The sequence below is a fragment of the Hypanus sabinus genome, chromosome 27 (assembly GCF_030144855.1).
Source record: "Hypanus sabinus isolate sHypSab1 chromosome 27, sHypSab1.hap1, whole genome shotgun sequence".
Taxonomy (NCBI): Eukaryota; Metazoa; Chordata; class Chondrichthyes; order Myliobatiformes; family Dasyatidae; genus Hypanus; species Hypanus sabinus.
The window spans coordinates 23,691,788-23,711,939 of NC_082732.1; the positions used below are offsets into that span (position 1 = coordinate 23,691,788).

General features: G+C 41.2%; 1 protein-coding gene across 1 annotated transcript in view; it reads left to right on the top strand.

Annotated features, from left to right (window-relative positions):
* slc66a1 (solute carrier family 66 member 1) overlaps nucleotides 1–20,152 on the top strand; it is a 33,766-nt gene that overhangs the window by 5,941 nt on the left and 7,673 nt on the right. Inside the window, exons 3-7 of the mRNA XM_059951966.1 lie at nucleotides 846–975; nucleotides 1,707–1,794; nucleotides 7,707–7,858; nucleotides 14,737–14,829; nucleotides 15,001–15,186. Of these exons, the coding sequence (XP_059807949.1) occupies nucleotides 846–975; nucleotides 1,707–1,794; nucleotides 7,707–7,858; nucleotides 14,737–14,829; nucleotides 15,001–15,186 (649 nt within the window). The remainder of the gene's footprint in view (nucleotides 1–845; nucleotides 976–1,706; nucleotides 1,795–7,706; nucleotides 7,859–14,736; nucleotides 14,830–15,000; nucleotides 15,187–20,152) is intronic.

Consider the following 20,152-nt stretch of genomic DNA (forward strand, 5'->3'; position numbering starts at 1 on the left):
GATCATTGGGTGAATTCCAATTCCCCACTACTTTACCTTAGTTAACTCTCCAGAACAAACTGTGGGAGACCAGAAATTACCTCTTTTAATGTAGTTGGTGGGGAAGGATGGTCTTGCAGGATGTAGGTGAATGGCGAAATGATTTGTAGTTGATTGTTGGCTTGGTATGGGAACACCAATGCATTTGAATAGAAAATCCCAAAAAAGGTAGTGGATTCGGTCCAGAACATAACGGGTAAAGCCCTCCCAACCATTGGGATGTACGTCTACATGAAACACTGATAGGAAAGCAGCATCTATTATCAAAGATCCTCTCTACCCAGGCCATGCTCTTTTCTCACTGCTGTAATCAGGCAGAAGGTAGATGTGCCTCAGGACTTGCACCACCAGGTTCAAGAGCAGTTACGAGTCCCTCAATCATCAGGCTCTTGAATAAAAGAGGATAACTACACAATTGAGATGTTCCCACAACTAATGATCTCAACCAATAACCACACCAAGGAACTATAATTAGTATTAAATAACGAGAGCATGAAATAACAAGATAACAATACTCAACTATAGTTGGATTTTAACAGTTATCTTCTATGCTTTTGCTCTTTCATTGATCCTCTTTACGGTTACTATCCTGTAGATTTGTTGAGTATGCCCACAGGAGGAAAAATCTCAGGGTTGTATATGGTGTCATGTGTGTATTCTGATAATAAGTTTTGCTTTGAACTTTGAAGTGTCAAAAATGAACTGAGATCAATGTCCAGAATCAGGTTTATTATCACTGTCCTATATGACATGAAATTTGTTTTGTGAAAGCAGTACAGTTAACAAGTATCTCTCTTTATATTTAGGCAGTGTTACACGTCCTGCAAGAATGGAGATATGGATCGAGCTCTGTCACTCTGGTTCCTGTTGGGTTGGTTGGGAGGTGACTCGTGCAATTTTATTGGTGCTTTCCTGGCTCAACAATTGCCACTGCAGGTAAACGACAGCTGCTCACTAAACCTCCTGTAAATCTCATTGCATGGAATGCTTTTGGTATTGTAGGCAAGGAATAATCTGATAACTAGGTTAAACTGTTGGTTGATTGGTTCAACTTTGAATGTAGCTGTAATGTGATCTTTGATCTGTATTAAATAACAAACTTATCATGGGTTAGTTTTGCTGTCTTCTCTAGTTTACTTATTTGAGTTAATATTACATTATGACTGAGTATTATGGGGATAACAATTGAAGTACTTCCGATTTGGAATAAGATGAAATCGTTGAATATTACATTAGCTCCAGATATAGCAAATAAAATGGCAGGTGGAGTAACTTGTGCAATCCAGTAAATGATTAACAAGAACCTGCTTGTAGTCTGGATGAAAATTTGCATCAAAAATGAAACTCCAATTCTCCGCTGGCTTTTGTGTAAAACTGAACAACAGAATAAAGGATATTTGAGATTATACCTAATGTTTTCCCACTATTCCCTCCTCAAGACATGCTCATTGAAGCTAAAACTAACAAATCTTGCACCGTGTTGTGTTGAAAAATGCATTGTTTGGTCACTGGCTCGACAACGTACTGTGCTTTTTGTATTGAGGCATTGAAACATTTAATTTCCCTATGTAATTGCCAGCACTGCTGATGACGTAACTTTAGCAATGTAAATAATTTTAATTGTCTGTTGTCTGTCATAGCTGTGTAATTGTTGCATACTCTTTCAGACTTACACAGCTGTTTATTATGTGATAGTGGACTTGGTCATGGTCTCAATGTTTTTCTACTACAAGTTAAAGAACCAGTCTAGACAAGGTGAGTAATCCTTTAGTAACTGCTGTGTATCTTTTGAAGCTAAACTCTTTCTCGTGAAGCATTATGACATCTGAGTAACACGTTTCCCCATGTACTGCTATAGATAATTGGTCTGGGTGTGGCTGGGTGTAGGTTGCTTCTTAGTTACAGAAAGTACAGTGCCAAATTAGACTATCTACCCTGTGCCGAACCCATTTAACCTGCCTACTGTCATTGTTCTGCACCAGGATCATAGCCCTCCATACCTCTGCCATCCATGTACCTATCCAAATTTCTCTTAAACATTGAAATTGAGCTTGCATGCATCACTTTCGCTGGCAGCTCATTCCACACTCTCACGACCCTATGAGTGAAGATTTCCCCCACATTTCCCTTAAACTTCTCACTTTTCACCCTTAACCCATGATCTCTAGTTGTCGTCCCACCCAATCTCAGTGGGAAAAGCCTGCTTGCATTTATCCTATCTACACCCCTCATAAGTTTGTATATCTCTATCAAATCTCTCAATCTTTTACATTCCAAGGAATAAAGTCCTAACTTATTCAATCTTTCCTTACAACTTTGGTCCTCCAGATCCAGCAATATACTTGAAAATTTCCCTTTTAACTCCTTCGACCTTATTGACATCTTTCCTGTAAGTTGGTGACAAAAACTACACACAATACTCCAAATTAGGCTTCACCAATACAACTTCAATATAATGTCCTATCTCCTGTACTCAATACTTTGATTTTTGAAGGCCAATATGTCAAAAGCTTTCTTAATGACCCTGTCTAACTGTGACAGGACTTTAAATTAATTATGGACTTGTAGTTCCAAATCCCTTTGTTCCACTACACTCCTGCCATTCACTATATATGACCTACCTTGGTTGGTCCTTCTGAAGTGCAACACCTCACTTGTCTGCATTAAATTGCATCTGCCATTTTTCAGCCCATTATCCCAACTGATGCAGATCCTTCTGCAAGCCATGATAGTCTTCCTCGTTGTCCACTACAACCCAACCTTGGTCATTTGCAAATTTGTTGATCCAGTTATCCACATTGTCATCCAGGTCATTGATGTAAACAACAAGCAGCAACGGATCCAGCACCGATCCCGGCGGCACACCGCTAGACACAGGCCTCCATCTACTACTACTCTGGCTTCTCCCACAAAGCCAGTGTCTAATCCAATTTACCACAATGGTGCTAGGAAGTTTGTGTCCCCTTAGAATTCTCTATTTCTGCATAAATATGAGCTAAAATGTGATCAGATCTAGCAAGTCCTAAAGCTAAAGAGAACACAATTAAATAAATAACACAAAAATTATACTTTTTCATTTACTTATTGAGAAAATTGATCCAATATTACATGTTGCTCACCATCTTACAATTTCAGATTTATTTTTGAGCCTTTCTTAAACAACATTGGCTATCCTCCAATCCTCTGGTACCTTACCTGTTGCTAAGGATGATATAAATGGCTCTGCCTAGGCCCCGGCAACTTCTGCACTTATCTGCTGCAGGGTCCAAGGAAACACCTTGTGAGGCCCTGGGGACTTATCTACTCTAATTTGACTCAAGACAGCAAACACCTTCTCTGTAATCTGTATACAGTCCATGAAGTTGATGCTGCTTTGCCTCACTTCTATAGACTCTGTCTTCGGCTCCTGAGTAAATGCAGATGCAAAACATTAATTTAAGATCTCTCCCATCTCGTTTGGCTCCACATATGGATCGCCATTCCGATCTTCTAGAGGATCAATTTTGTCCCTTGCAATCCATTTGCTCTTAACATATTTGTAGAATTCCTTAGGATTCTCCTTCACCTTGTCTGCTAGGACAACCTCTTTTAGCTCTCCTGATTTCTGTAAGTGTTCTCTAGCATTTGTTATACTCCATAAGCACCTTGTTTGTTTCTACCTATGTATATCTGCTATACACCTGCTTCATTTCTTAACCAGGGCATCAGTATCTCTTAAAACTCCATGTTCCTTATAACTGTTACCTTTATTTTCTGACAGGTGCAGCAAACTTTTGTATTCTCAAAATTTCACTTTTGAAGGCCTCCCACTTAACCAAGTGCACCTTTGCCAGAAAACTTGCCTGTCCCAATCCACACTTGCTATCATGATCTAGAATCTCACCCTGTCGATCAGACCTATCCTGTTGCAAATCTACTTTGAAACCAATGGCTTTGTGATCACTAGATGTGAAGTATTTCCCTACACAAATTTCTGTTTTCAGCCTTGTCACATTCCCTAATAGCAGATCTAGTATTGCACTCTCTCTAGTTGGGACTGATGAAGGAAACTTTCCTGAACACATTTGACAAACTCTATCCCATCTAGTTCTTTTACAGTGTGGGATTCCCAGTCAACATATGGAAAGCTAAAATCACCTACTATCACAACTTTGTATTTCTTGCAACAGTCCGCAATTTCTATACAAAATTGTTCCTCTAAATCCCTCAGACTGTTAAGTGATTGGTAATGCAGCCCCATTAATATGGTCATAGCTTTCTTATTTTCCAGTTCCACCCATGAAGCCTCACTAGATGAGTTCTCCAATCTGTCCTGACTCGGCACTGCTGTGACATTTTTCCTGACTAGTTTCGCCACCCCTCCTTTAATCCTTCCCACTCTGTGTCTAAAACAATGGAACCCTGGAATATTGAGCTGTCAATCCTTCCCCTCCTGCAACCATGTCACTACTGTACTGACTACAATATCATAATTCCAGGTGTTGATCCAGGCCCTGAGCTCATCCACCTTTCTTGCATTGAAAGATACACAGCTCAGGACATTAGTTGCGCCATGCTCAACCTTGATTCCTGACTTTGAGGTCTTAATATCTGTCTCCACAACCTCTCCACTCTCTGTTCTGGTACTCTGCAACTTCAGTTTAACTCCACCCCTCAGTGCAGCAGTAGGAAACCATCCTGCTAGGATATTAGTTCAGGTGCAAATTGCCGCTTCTGGACAAGTCCCACCCACCTTTCCTGGAAGAGAGCCCAATGATTCAAAAATTTGAAGCCCTCCCTCCTACATCAATTCCTTAGCCATGTGCAGAACCTCATCTTCTTCCTACCTGTTGTTGGTACCTATATGGACCACAGCCTCTGGCTGTTTACCCTCCCGCTTAAGAGTGGCGAGGACGATCTGTGATGTCCCGGACCCTGGCACCAGGGAGGCAACTTGCCATCTGGGTATCTCACTCTCGTCCATAGAATCTCTTTTCTATTCCCCTAACTAATGAATCCTCTATCACCACATCTTGCCTCTTCTCCCCTCTTCTGTTCCGAGTCACAGAGTCAGACTCTGCCAAAGACCTCACCGCTGTGATTTTCCTCTGCTAGGTCACCTCCCACCACCACCCTCAACACTTTCCAAAGTGGTATACTGTTGTTGAAGGTGATAGCCACAGAGGTACTTTGCACTAGCTAGCTGTTTAACCACTTTCTCCTTTCTGATTGTCACCCAGTTTCCTGTATCCTGCTCCTTGGGTATAACTATCTCTCTATAAGTCCTATCTTTTACCTCTCTCTCCCCCCCCCCCCCCCAAGCCTCCTTAATGATCTGGAGTTCATCCAGCTTTGACTCCTTAATGCAGAGTTTTGGAAGCTGCAACTGGATACATTTCTCGCAGGTGAAGTTGTCAGGGATGCTAGAGGTCTCTCTGCCTTACCACATCTCGAAAGGGGAACATTTCACTCTCCTGCCCGGTATTTCTACTGTTCTGAGTGAGCAAATATAAAAAAAAGAAAAACAATGAACTGTGGCAGGGGAGGGGGAGTGGAATTCTGCCTATAGCTTTTTTCTGTTCTCTGACTGAAGCTTCAAAAACCCTCATTCCAATTCTGGCCACACCAATGATTACCGCTCCGGTTGCCACTGCCTCCCTTTAATATATTCTTGCCAATCAATCCTGAACGCTGCTCAAAATACCAAAAAGCTGCAAGTCACTGCCTTTTCTACTCAGCCGATGAACCTGCGTGAGCTACATCTTAGGCTTCCGGTGTCCTTCCTATTGGCGCTGCTCAGAAAAACAGCAGTTCACTTATGGAAACACAAATTCAGTATAAAAACAGAGTTTTCAGCTCTTGGGCTTCTTCTGCATTTGGCATTCTTTTGATACCAGATTTGAATTTCTCAATATAAGTATCCAATACATTATTTGGCCAAGTATTCCAAACCTATTGGATACAGAAGTGAGTTTGCTTCGGAAAGTTAAAGCTGATAAAACAGAATCCTCTTACTCTCCTTGTTGTTTCTGCAGTGTCTTTCATCAGGTGTATACAGTGCTCTGAAGTGTTCTTAATGCTTTGTACGCCAAAGTATCCTTAATGCAGTGCCATGTGTTGTCAGAATATTTAGTAGTGGCAGTGACATCATGATAGAGTCCAAGTCAGGAGAATGGGGTTGAGAGGGAGAATTAATCTGTCATGATCAAATGGAGCAAACTCAACGGACTGAATGGTCTTATTCTGCTCTTGTATCTTATGGTCCAGGAGCTGCCTATCCAGTAGCTCTCATTGGAAAGTAATCAGCTGGATATTTGGTTGACTTTTCCTAGTTGCTCTTTGTCCTGGGATGCTGATGTTGTTGTCATATGTTAAACCATTTTACCAAAAACTGTACAGCTCTTGTGTTATTTTCTGTGAACTCAACTGCTGTGGTGAACTGCTTGCATACAGTATCATCTGTATACACTATTAAATGAAACAGCAAGTAAATCTCATTTTTAACAATGTGAATCTCCCCTCCTTGAGCCCTTGCCAGTTAATCATAAAGGACTACACGAAACCTGCTATCCACATCTGCATTTCAGTACTGGGGCAGCAATAATCCACAGGTGGATGACGTTGGGGCGATGGAGGAGGAAGAAGGAAATCCAGAGGATACTTTTCAAGTGCTGTAGAGAGGACCCTTGTTAATACCAGCCGTTATGGCAGAATGCTGTTTTTCTGGATTTCAGTTCAGCTTTAAGCACTATTGTCCCTCAGACCTTGGTGAACACATTCCTATTCCTCTGTCTAAATACACCACTGTGAAACTGGGTGTTGGACTTCCTAACCAACAGACCTCAGATAGTCAGGATGCACAACCGCTCCACCGTCCCCATCATCCTTAAAATGGGTGTTCCCCAGGGTTGTGTGCTGAGCCCAGTGCTGTACACTCTGCTCATGCATGACCGCACGGCCAAACACAGTTACACCAGCGGTGTTGTTGTAAGCTTATTGCCAACAACAGTGAGATGGTCTACAGAGAAGAGGCAGAAGAGCTTGAGGCCTGATACCATGCAAATAACCTCTTTCTCAATGTCAACAAGACAAAGGAGATGGTTATTGACTTCAGGAGAACTTGCACCACTCACACCCTTCTTTTACATCGGCGGTACAGCAGTGGTTAGCTTTTCAATGCAGGCGGCCTGAGCTGAATCCCTGCTGCTGCCGGTGAGGAGTTTGTACGTTCTCCCCATGACCGCGTACTCCGGTTCCCTCCCACAGTCCAGAGACATAATTGGTGATTGTCCAGTGATTATGCGTGCGTTGGAGGGGTTTATTCTGCGTTGTATCTCAATAAATAGATAAATATTTGGTGTATTCTGACTCCTGGGCAGTCAGTGGTTTTGTTTGTTAAGTTGTCACTTAACTCCAGGAGTCATATGTTGGTTTTGTTCTGTAGCCACCCCTCCCTTGCTGAGCTGTCACTTGTATTGGAATGGAATCTTGACCTCAGTTCTGATGGAAGCAGTCAAATGCATGCTTTATCTGACTGTCTAACTAGAGATTAATTTCCTGCCTGCTGAGTATTTCCAGCCCTTGTTTTTGTTTAACTAGCCATTACTTTTCACTGAGTAAGTGTTGCAAATTATAAGCAATGAAATAGTTTAGAAGTGCAAATAATTTAAAGCTCTGCTTTCTTACAGATGGGACTGCAGTTAATGTTGTTGTTGTGCTTGTGATACTTGGAGCAGCTGGTCCCATAGTACCAGGCAACAATCTAGTATCTCCAATTGGCGAAGCGCCAACATTCAACAAACGCTCTCTTTTGACTATTCCTCAAGCATCTGCTAACCAGGTCAGTTCTAATTTATCCGTTACGTTAGAAGATATTTTCTGTCTCATTCTGTATTAATATACATCAGTGGCCACTTCATTAGGTATAGGAATGGAACCTGCTCCTGCTGAAGCCCAAACACTTCAAGTTTTGATGTTTTGTGTGAGTGGAAATTCTCTTATGCAGACCATTGTTGTAATGTGGTTATTTGAGTCGCTGTCACCTTCCTATCAGCTTGAACCAGTCTGGCCAATTTCCTCTGACCTCCCTCATTAACAAGGTATCAATAATCACAGTCAAAGTCACTTGGATCGCATTTCTTTCCCATTCTGATTTTTGGTCTGAACAACTGAACCTCATGACCATGTCTGCATGCTTTTATGCACTGAGTTTCTGCCGTTTCTTTGGCTGATTAAGTATTTGTATTAACGAGCTGTACCTAATGAAGTGACCACAGAGAGTATCTTGATCCACAGGTCATTTGCTGCAGCCGAGGGCAACATAGTGAGGTTCTGGTTTCCAATGACATTTCCAAGCAAAGGTTATGCAAATATTTAACGACAGGAGACTGAGATGAGGAGGTATATATCAAAGAACACCAAAAAGGTAGAAAGAGAGATGGAAAGGTTCAAATTGGGAGTTTCAGAGCAGATATCTCAGCGGATTACAATTCAGTACGAGGTTAAAATTGGTGGCAAGAGGGTTGCAACGTCATGGAGGGATCTGATAATGAGGGTATGCATTTTAGACTAAGACATGTAGCAGGAATAATTGCCATTAATTAAGCACTGCGGGGGGTGGGGGGGAGATGGAATGTACGGTGGGGTGTGTGCAGGGTGAATGTATCATATTTGGAACTTGACCAGCAGAGTTATTGATGACAAGGTTCATGGAGAGTGGGAGTATGTTTAAATAATTAAGAATAGATTTTCTTTTAAAGTCATGAACTTATGTTTTTACTTCAGATTAGCAGGAGTTGACCAGTGCTACAGAGGTGGGAATGGATTGACTTCTCCATCTATAGATGCAACTGAGATTTGTCACGTTACAAATAAACAGCTGAACAAATCAGCAAATAAGAAACTAAATAAATGAGTTGCCTTGGTTACCAGTGACATATTACCAGTGCTCAGGGATGTTGTTTAACTTGTTTTGTTACTACCCTCTGCATCTCTTTTTGGAGTGTACAAATCCTGGTTCCACCCTGCAGGATCCTTGTTTATTTTGCATATTTTCGACATTGATGAAAGTGGTCTACTTCCTTTACTATGCTGAGTATTTCCATCACTAGTTATTATTTTTAACTGGACAAATGTTGCAAATTAATTATACATAAGTTCTAAAATATTTCAGAAGTGTACATGATCAAAGCTGTGCTTTCTTACAGAAAGCTAAAAGATAGTTCTTCTATTACAGTGACTCCCTGGCTTGTCAGTTTTTCAGTGTGGTTTTCAGAGAATGAAGAAGCAGATTTCTAGCTAATTTACTGGGAAAATAAGTAATGATGGATGTTCAGAGTCTTAAACTAAGGGCTTTCAGTTACCTTTTTCTTGTAAGTGCTCTCCACTTGGAACAATTGTATCAGAGTTTACAGCAACTCCACGGCAAAAATACTCTTCTCCCTTCAACTACACCCCTCCCATACAAGTTTAGTGTTTATTCTTTTGTGTCTTTTTTCCGTAGTCAATTACTTTTGTGCGAACACAGAATTGGCTATTTTAACTGACCTCGTCAATTATTTTTCATGGAATTTAGAAATAGCCTTGCTTTTTGTCAATTCTATAAAGTCAAGAATCCCATATGCTATTACAACTTGTATTAATTGTGAAAATATCCCTTATTGTTAATAGAACATAGAACAGTACAGTACCAGAACAGACCATTTGGCCCACAACATTGTTCTAAACCATTTAGTCCTCAAATGGCAAGCTAAACTAATCCCTTCTGCCTACACAATGTCCACATCCTACCAATTTCCTCACAATCATACACCTATCTAAATGTCTCTTAAAAGTCTCTAATGTACCTGCTGTTACCACCACAACCTCAGGCAGCACATTCCAGGCACCCACCAATGTTTAAATCCATACTCTTATTTGTTTGAAATGCCTCTCAAAGATTACTAAAATTAATGCAAGTTCAATCTTCTGATTTATGTGTTTTAATAGTTGGGTGGAAAGCTGGATTTTATTATTAATCCCTTGGTAACTGAATGAGCTACATGATGACTGAACCTGTAGATGTAAAATGTCTTTATCAACATGACAAGCCTGTATTCTGGGGAATCTGTAACAACACAAATATACGATGGAGGAGCTTCGCCTGTCATGCAGTGTCTATGCTGGTGAAAAGGGCAGTTGACATTTCAGGTCCTGAAAAATGTCCAAAGCTCAACAAACCCTAATACTTCTGTACCAGGGAAGTTACAGTCCAAGGGGGATCCTAATTAAATTGGGCACCAAAAGGCCTTTCACTTAGGATTTCTCCCCAATTGAAAAGCTACAACAGAAGCATGTTTCTATGTGGGCCTACATTTGTGGATATTTATTGTTCCTATTTGCCTACCTACAAGAAACTAGTGTTAATAGTGGTAAAGTGTCATTCCAGATGTTTGAGCACATCCCCTTCTTGGGTACATTTTACCCTTTCAAAGATTTAAGCCACCCATTGTAGCTGTGCTTCATAACACGTTTGTATTTACGATGTTTAAAGGTGAGAAGCTGGCTTCGTCATTCATGACATTTTGCTACCTTCTCCCCTGTTGACCCACTGCAGAGTTCATGGTCTATACCATATTAGAGGAATATTCAGATGAGAGTAATCTCCAGCCTCCTGTTAGGTCCCTTTGATCTGTTTGATATGGTTTGTATCAGATTGCCTGTAGGACTCCCACACTGATGATACCCCACTTGGTCACCCTTCTGCGACTTTGGCCTTCACCAAAAGGGGCCTAGCACATGTAGTATCCATTCCCATCCAGGGAAGTGAGTGACTTCTGACATCCTGTGATGGGTTGCAGTGTAGTCTTCCCTGAGCTTGTTTTATTTTTACAAGTGTAGCAAAAACAGACTGCTGAATGAACTCAATGGGTTCTCAGTTTCTTTTGCCTCCATTTTCACAAATATACAGTACCATGGGAAAGTCTTGAGCATATCTAGGAGCAGAATTAGGCCATTTGGCCCATTGAGTCTGCTCCACCACTTCATCATGGTTGATCCATCTTTCCTGTCAGCCCCAACCTCCTGCCCTGTCCTCGTACCTCTTCATGCCTGACCAATCAAGAATCTATCAACTTCTGCCTCCACAGTACAGTATTCATCAACGTGGAACAGAGAGCGAGTTTGTAAATCTGGCAGGAGCAAAAGGTATTGAGAATGGCGTGGGTGGGGTGCCACAGGAGGGGTGTGGGACAGGTGACAGTGGAGTGCCAGGGCAGATGCACCCTGCCCTGAGGTACCAGGGCAAGGCCATTTCATTCCAAACTACTGGTTTATTGATCATTACAGAATATCTCTTTGGTGCTCCCTGCTTCCTTCCCTCTTCCTTCCCTCTCCCTTCCCCTTTTCCTAACCATGATTCCAGTCTCCTTGCCCACTTCCCACTCTCAGTCCACAATAGTCAAAAATTTGTTCTTTTTTGCAGCAGTGCAGTACATAAGTTACTACAGTACTGTGCAAAAGTCTTAGGCATCCCAGTTATATATGTGTGCCTAAAACTTGTTTTTTTTTCACAAGCTTGGCCAACATACATTTCTTTGCTTGGTCTGCCTTTTTTCCATTGTTGGGAACTTGGTGTCTTTTACCATAATATGGACCCTTTCCTTTGTCTGTTTTCTCAATACTTCTGTAGGCTGATCTATCCCACTGAACACCATCACAAATAGCACTTAGCGGTATGTTTCAGTGGTTCTTTCAATTGACTGATGTGCCGCTCCATGCCTTCTGTGTTTGTTTTTCAGTTTTGTCTCCTTCTTAGGCCTTGTTCCATCAGGAGTCAATAGATGAAAGGCACTTAGTACTCTAGATTCCTGATAATTGTCAGATTCACTTGGTCTGCTTTTCTTCATTGGTTCCATGTCGTCGGCAGTGGATTGCTGCAATTTGATTTAGTTCCTTGACCTAAATTAAGTTTTATCAGTATACGTGAACTTCAGTATTTAAATGTATGTGCATTCTAGGTAACAGTAAGTTCTGAATCTGGACTGCTCATTTGCATTTTCTGAGCTACCAATGTTGCATTTAAAAAAAATTCAAAAGAATTCTAAAAGTCTTTCGGTCATTGAAAATATACAATATCATTCAACCCTTTGGAAAATATTCTTGTTAAGGAAATCCATGTCTATGTTTAAAGTTTTGTTGGCATAGGAGCAGAATTAGGCTGTTCAGCCCATCGAGTCTGCTCTGCCATTCAAAGTTCAAAGCCATTCCATCATGGCTGATTTATTATCCTTCTCAATCCCATTCTCCTGTCTTCTTGTAACCTTTGATATTAATCCACCTATCAACCTCTGCTTTAAAAATACCCAACTGACTTGGCTTCCACACCCATTTGTGGCAATTCACCACCCCCAAGCTAAAGAAATTCCTCCTCATTCTCACAAATCAATGAATCTGGTGTGTAAAAAAATCACTCCCTACTTATACATAGTTCTTTCCTTTTGCTTGCTTGTTTTCCTTTCCACTGTTTTCTATAAGTGTGTACTTCAGATAAATACTTCGTGGAGATTTGTGATATATATGATTATATGATATATAAGTACAATGTCTGAAATACATCTTATGGAAATGTTTGATGATGAACTTCAATAAAAAAATGATTTAAAAAAAAATCCTCCTCATCTCTGTTCTAAAGGGACTTACTTCTGTTCTGAGGCTGTGCCTAGACTGCTCTCCCCACCCACTTTGTTCCAATTTATCTCTTAAAATACCAATTTTGAATTTCCATTTTGAGTATACACTCATCACCAATTTCCCAAAATGCTAATATCTGTCCAGAATGTAGGCACCTCATGAAACAGAAGCATGCATATTTCTAACACCTTAACCAGGAATCCATATGGCTTCTGTGGAATGTGGGGCTTTCTCAACCACCAATATGAATTCCAAAGGAAAGAAATAAAAAAAAACACAAACTTAAAACAAAGTAAGGCAAACTTTTCTTCCTTTAGAACCTTCGTAAATTACAAAACCAGAGAATAAACAGCTAATTTTCAGAGGAAAATTTTTAACACCTGTTCCAAAGAATAAAGGAAAAGATGAATAGGTGAAGCCTAAAGCAATCACACAAATTCTTAAAGAAGCACTACTTCAGATAAACAGTCTTTTAGCTGGCCACATTCAAACCCTCTTCAAATGTCCTTCCAATGTAGTTTTTAAAAACTTATATTAGCTTCACAGCCATTCACTCACTCATGCATGCACTCTCTCTCCTCCGGCACATAAAAATAAGTTTACATTACCCATCTCGTGAAATATTTTCAAACTCACAGACTATTCAATGATTCAAAAACAGACCCTTAGAACCCATCAGATTTTCGAATGGTCCATGAACACTGTCATTGTTCCTTTCAGTTTTTTACTGTTGTGATCTGTATTAATTTTAAGTCTTTTTCACTGAATTTCTGCCACAAAACAACAGGTTTCACCTCATACAAGACAGTGATAAGTCTGATTCTGATTGTGACTAATGCAATCCAGTTCAAAAAAATTACTTAAAGGATTAAAACTTTAACAAAACAGTTTAAAATAAATTCATACTCACCTTACAGGGTCTTTTAACATTTAACAACAAAGCATACAGGGAGTCTCTTACGCTCATGGGCAAATAAGCATCCAAACAACTCTAGTCAACCAAAATTTCAACAACATCCAAGCTTTCTCATATTCTAATAAATGATATGATTCTGATTATGCCTTGTTTGTATTGTCGTAACAGACAATGTGTCTCACTGTAAAACAGTTAAAACATGGATAATCTTTTATTACAAGCCTTGCTTCCATCTATATCTGGGATATATGTGCCTGGGTTTGAATCCTGGTGAGCTTCCTGTCCAATTTGATGAGTGAATCTTAACAGTGGCTAAATCTTCAGCAATCACCTTGTGACTTTCCTCTGATCCAACCCCCTGGCCAATGATACTTTCTCAAAATAAGTGAATCTCAGTGGCATCGCCAAGTCCAGGACCTCCTGGCTGGCTGAGCTTGGTCCTTCCTGGAGCACATTGGGTAAACAAGATTACGCCTTTCTGGACTGTTTGCTCTGAAATTACCTCATATGCCTGATAATTTTGCTTGTGTGACCTCTGACAGGATCACTGACTTTCTGAATTATTGTTTCCCGAATATTCACTTCCCTCTAGTAGCAGTTTCACTTCCCCTTAAAGACGTAATTGCTCTCCTTGTTATTGCCTTATTCCCACTGATTCATCTTCTGGGCTAGCATTTCCAGATCCATCTCATCACCTTCCTCTTTTGCCATTTCTATTGCTGCTACACTGTGAGTGCTTCCCATATCTCTCATTCAACCCAGATTTCTGTTCAGTTCTTCCTTAAGTTGTTCTGATACTTCTGCCTACTTCCCAACTGAGTCTCCTTATCCTTGTATCTATCTGGTTCTGCTTGCACGTTGTTTAATCATTCTCCATTCCAGTTCCTTTCCTTCTCCAGCTCTGCCTTGACACCCAGCTCTCTCTTGCAAGTTTTTCCATGTTAATTCCAGTAATGAGCATAAAGTAAGGGACTAAAACCCCTTTCATTCAAAATTTTAAATTTCAATTACAGGAAAATAATTTCATCTGTTACTTATTTTCTTGTAATTTGTATAATATCTTATTTCTTATAATATCCTGTAATTTGCATCAAACTTTACTAATCTTTAATTTTGTGGGGTTTTTTTTGCAGACATTTACTACACAGGAAATCATTGGATTTACAGTTGGCTCATTTTCATCAGTATTCTACCTGGCATCCAGGTTGCCTCAGTTGTGCAGAAATGTAAGTGTGTTTCAGGTTATTACGGTAATGAAGATACTGTTTGGTATAGAAACTGTAAAGAATGCACAAGATCTAACGACATTCATTCCCCATTGAAGGAAGAAATCTGAGAAATAGCCCTCGTACTGTTCTTTTTTCCCACTAACAAGCTTACATATGTTTTCTCCTCAGATGAAGAGGAAGTCTACCGAAGGCATATCTCTTTGCCTCTTTGCCTTGATGATTCTTGGGAATCTTACATATGGCCTGTCCGTGTTGCTGAAGGTCCCAAGAAAGGGACAAGCTGAGGGTAACTACGTGGTGCATCATATTCCCTGGCTAGTGGGCAGCTTGGGAACTATGGCGCTCGATATTATGGTATCCTTTACCAGTCAAAAGTTCTTTATTTCTTCCAGAGGCACCATGTGGCCAGATATTCTGACACTAATCTGCTTGGAGACCTATGCAGTTGACTGCTGACAGTTGTGCTTTAGATGTGTAATGGTATTTTGTGGGCCAGGTCAGGCCAGCTCTGATTCCTTCTGAATTAGCTTGCTTCAACTGGTGTGGCAGTGCTAATGACATGATTTACTTCAGTGCTTCTTGAGTTATTGCCAATAGCAAAACTCAATAACCCTAACCCTAAGCACTCACTTCTTGAGTTAGTGCTTATGGCAATAACTCCTACTGGGCAATGGTACGTACAGAAGAAAGAAGCAAGTGCATCAGTTTGTGTAATACACAGTAATGGAACAGAACCAACTAATAAGGAATTAATAGCAAACATAACAGAAGTTGATGGAAATGAAACTAGGGAAATGTTAATTAAAAGCCAGACGGAGTGATGTTTAATGTGAGTAGTAACGGGAACAGTAAAATAGATGACAGAGGACATGGTTAGTGATGAGTATCTCTTCCATCTTCTGCTCTTGCTCACTCTCACTTCGGGATGGATAGGGAGGGAAGTACCACTGAATTCTGGAGGAAGTGGGACACCTATCTAGATAACCATTGTATCTCATTTGAAATGCACCATTTCCCTTTTCCCATTGGCAATAACATTATTAAAAAGTCAAGCTATGTTTATTGTCATTTCAACCATAGACTGCTGGTACAGTACACAGTAAAAACGAAACAACGTTCCTCCAGGACCCTGGTGCTACATGAAACAACACAAAACTATGCAAGAGTATGTGAGACAGCACAAGGCTACACTAGACCAAGTAAAACAACATTAAAAACTAGACTACAGATCTGCAAAGGACTACATAAAGTGCACAAAATAGTGCAGGGCAGTACAGTAATTAATAAACAAGCCAATAGGCACAGTAGAGGGCAAATTACAATATAATAAATGATGCAGATGTCAGTCTAGACTCTGGGTATTGAGGAGTCTGATGGCTTGGGGGAAGAAACTGTTTCACAATCTGGTCGTGACAGCCCGAATGCTTTGGTACCTTTTGTCAGATGGCAGGAGAGAGAAGCGTTTATGTGAGGGGTGCGTGGGGTCCTTCACAATGATGTTAGCTTTGCAGGTGCAGCGTGTGGTGTAAATGTTTGTAATAGCGGAAGAGACACCCTGATGATCTTCTCAGCTGACCTCACTTTCCGCTGCAGGGTCTTGCGATCCGAGATGATGCAATTTCCTAACCAGGCGTGATGCAGCTGCTCAGGACGCTCTCGATACAATCTCTGTAGAAAGTGGTGAGGATGGGGTGGAGGGGGGGTGGGAGATTGGCTTTTCTCAGCCTTCGCAGAAAGTAGGAACGCTGCTGGGCTTTCTTGGCTACAGAGCTGGTGTTGAGGGACCAGGTGAGATTCTCCGTCAGGTGAACACCAAGAAATTTGGTGCTCTTAACGATCTCTACCGAGGAGTCGTCGATGTTCAGTGGGGAATGGTCACTCTGTGCCCTCCTGAAGTCAACAACCATCTCTTTTGTTTTGTTCACATTCAGAGACAGGTTGTTGGCTCTGTACCAGTCTGTTAGCCGCTGCACTCCTCTCTGTAAGCTGACTCATCGTTCTTGCTGATGAGACCCACCACAGTTGTGACATCGGCGAACTTGATGATGTGGTTCGAGCTGTGTGTTGCAGCACAGTCGTGGGTCAGCAGAGTGAACAGCACTGGACTGAGCACACAGCCTTGGGGGGCCCCCGTGCTCAGTGTGATGGTGTTGGAGATGCTGCTCCTGATCCGGATTGACTGAGGTCTCCCAGTCAGGAAGTCTAGGATCAGGCCCAACAGTTTCAGCTTTCCAGTCAGATGTTGAGGGATGATTGTGTTGAATGCTGAACTGAAGTCTATGAACAGCATTCGAACGTATGTGTCTTTTTTGTCCAGGTGGGTGAGGGCCAGGTGGAGGGCGGTGGCGTCTGTTGAGTGGTTGGGACGATACGTGAACTGCGGGGGTCCAGTGAGGGGGGCAGCAGGGTCTTGATGTGCCTCGTGACAAGCCTCTCGAAACACTTCATGATGATGGATGAGAGTGCAACGGGACGGTAGTCATTGAGCAGGACACGAAGGCTTCTTCGGCACGGGGACGATGGTGGCGGCCTTGGAACACAGAGAGGCAGAATGCAGTGCTCTCACAGGTGATTCTTGGCAGCTAAAGCTTCCAAGGAGTGAAAAACAGAACATTGCCACTTTTCCAAATAGTCTTTCATATTTACAGGAGGAGGGTGCCCAAGCTCATCCTATCCATGCAGACAGACAAGCTTCTGAATAGTCTAAGTAGCATTGGAGATTCTCTAATATTACTTGTGCTTCTAGGTTCTAAATTAGATGAGATCTTTGATCTCTGCACTTGTCAACATGAGGATAAATAGAATCAGAATCAGGTTTAATAGCACTGGTATATGTCATGAAGTTTATTGTTATGTGGCAGCAGTACAATGCAATACATAGAGTGTGTGTGTATATATATTTATAAGTAGTGCAAAAAGAGATTTAAAAAAATATAGTGAGGTAGTTTTCATGGGTTCAATGCCATTCAGAAATCTGGCAGAGGAGAAGAAGCTGTTCCTGAATCATTGAGTGTGTTCCTTCAGGCTCCTGTACCACCTCCTTGATGGTAGTAATGAGAAGAGGGCATATCTTGGGCAACTGGGCGTTCTTGATGATGGACGCCACCTTTTTGAGGCATTGCTCCTTGAAGATGTCCTGAATGCCAGAGAGGCTAGTGCCCATGATGGAGTAGACTGAGTTTACAACTGTCTGCAGCTTATTTTGATCCTGTGCAGTGCCACCCTCCCCCAACCGCCTCCCCATACCAGATGGTGATGCAGCCAGTTAGAATTCTCTCATGGTACATCTGTAGAAATTTGAAACTGATTTTGCTGACATGCCAAGTCTCCTCAAACTCCTAATGAAATGTAGCTGCTGTCGTGCCACCATTGTAACCGCATCAGCCCAGGGTATATCCTCAGGGATATTGACACCAAGGAACTTGAAGTTGCTCACCCTTTCCACTTCTGATCTCTCAGTGAGGACTGGTGTGTGTTCCCTTGTCTTACCCTTCCTGAAGCCCACAGTCAGTTTGGTCTTACATTGAGTGCAAGGTTGTTGCTGTGACACCACTCAACCAGCTGATCTATGTCACTCCTGTTTGCCTTGTCACCATCTGAAATTCTGCCAGCAATAGTTGTGTTGTCAGCAAATCTATAGATGGCGTTTTGGTTCTGCCAAGCCACACAGTCATGGGTGCCGAGAGTGTAGAGTAGTGGCCTAATTTCACATCCCTGAAGTGCACCAGTGTTGGTTGTCAGCAAGGTGGAGATGTAGGTTTCGATGCACACAAGTTGTGGTGTACCAGTTAGGAAGTTGAGGATTCAGTTGCAGAAGGAGGTTCAGAGGCCCAAGTTTGGATCTTGTATATCAGAACTGTAGGAATGTTAAACACTGAACTGTAATCAATAAACAGCAGCTTGACACAAGTATTTGTATAGCTCAGCTGTTTTATGTTAAACCATTAATCTCACCAATAGAGATCGAGAGCACCCTTTATTTGATTTTAATGTTGATTTCAAGTGTATAAGAATATTCTGTGACTTCTGATCTACAGTCAATTCAAGCTAAGGTTGATGGTTTAACATTGAAGGATCAACCCATGTTTTCCTGCTATCCAATTACGCTTGCTGCTGAAATTTTGAACAAAATGTTTTTAATTGATATCTTGGGCCGGTGGAGGGATTCCTCATAAAAAATGGTTAGAAGTAAAAACTGTCATCACGTTTTTGGGATGCCTCAGGCTTGTACTTTAGTAATTTTCTGTATTGCTCTGTACTGCTGCCTCAAAAAAAAACCTACAGATTTCATGTCACATGGGTGATGTCAACACTTCATGTTTACCCAGGACGTGCCCTCTTCTCATTGCTACCATCAGGAAGGGGGTACAGAAGCCTGAAGGTGCACACTCAGCGATTCAGGAACAGTTACTTCCCCTCTGCCATCTGATTTCTGAATGGACATTGAACCCATGAACACTACCTTACTTTTTTCTGTTTCTACACAATTTTTAATTTAAATATTTAATGCAATTTATATACTTACTGTAATTCATTTTTTCTATATTTATCATGCATTGCATTGTACTGCTGCTGCTAAGTTAACAAATTTCACGACATATGCTGGTGATATTATAAAACTGATTCTGATGTGGGTCTTTATTGTGGACTGAGAGTAGGAAAGAGACGGAGAGAGAATTGTGGTTGGAAATAGGGAAGCACCAGACAGACATTCTCTTATGAACAAATAAACCAGTTGACCTTGCATGGTGTCTCAGGGCTGGGTGTATTTGCAAACAATGCCACCTGCAGGGCTCCACCCTTGCCATTCCCAGCATCCCTTGCTCCCGCCAGATCTACAGATTTGCTCTCCGCTCCACATTGATAAATACAGTACTGTGCAAAAGTCTTCGGCACCCTAGCTATACATATGTGCCTAAGACTTTTGTACTGGACTAAATCTGGAAATGTATTTGAAGAGGCACAGATAGAACATGCTAAATGGTCTCCTGTGCTGTCAGTTTTGTGTGATTTTATGAAATAAAAGATCAATTAATATTTGAGAAATAAATGTTCATTGTTTAACATATTGGCAAATTATGGAACAGTCTGGACGGTTAACGTGGAAGTAAACTGGTAGAATTGAACTTGGCAGGATAGAGCATTGGTTAGAAAATGTGTTTTAAAGTATACCAGAAAATGAGTAAAGAGAACTTTTCTCCTGACTCTTGGTTTGATGTGCCCAACTTAAGATTGCCCTGCATTTGCTGTTAAATTTGAATGCATGCAGAATATGGAATAAGGTAAGTGATCTTGTAGCGCAGTTAGAGATTGATTGGCA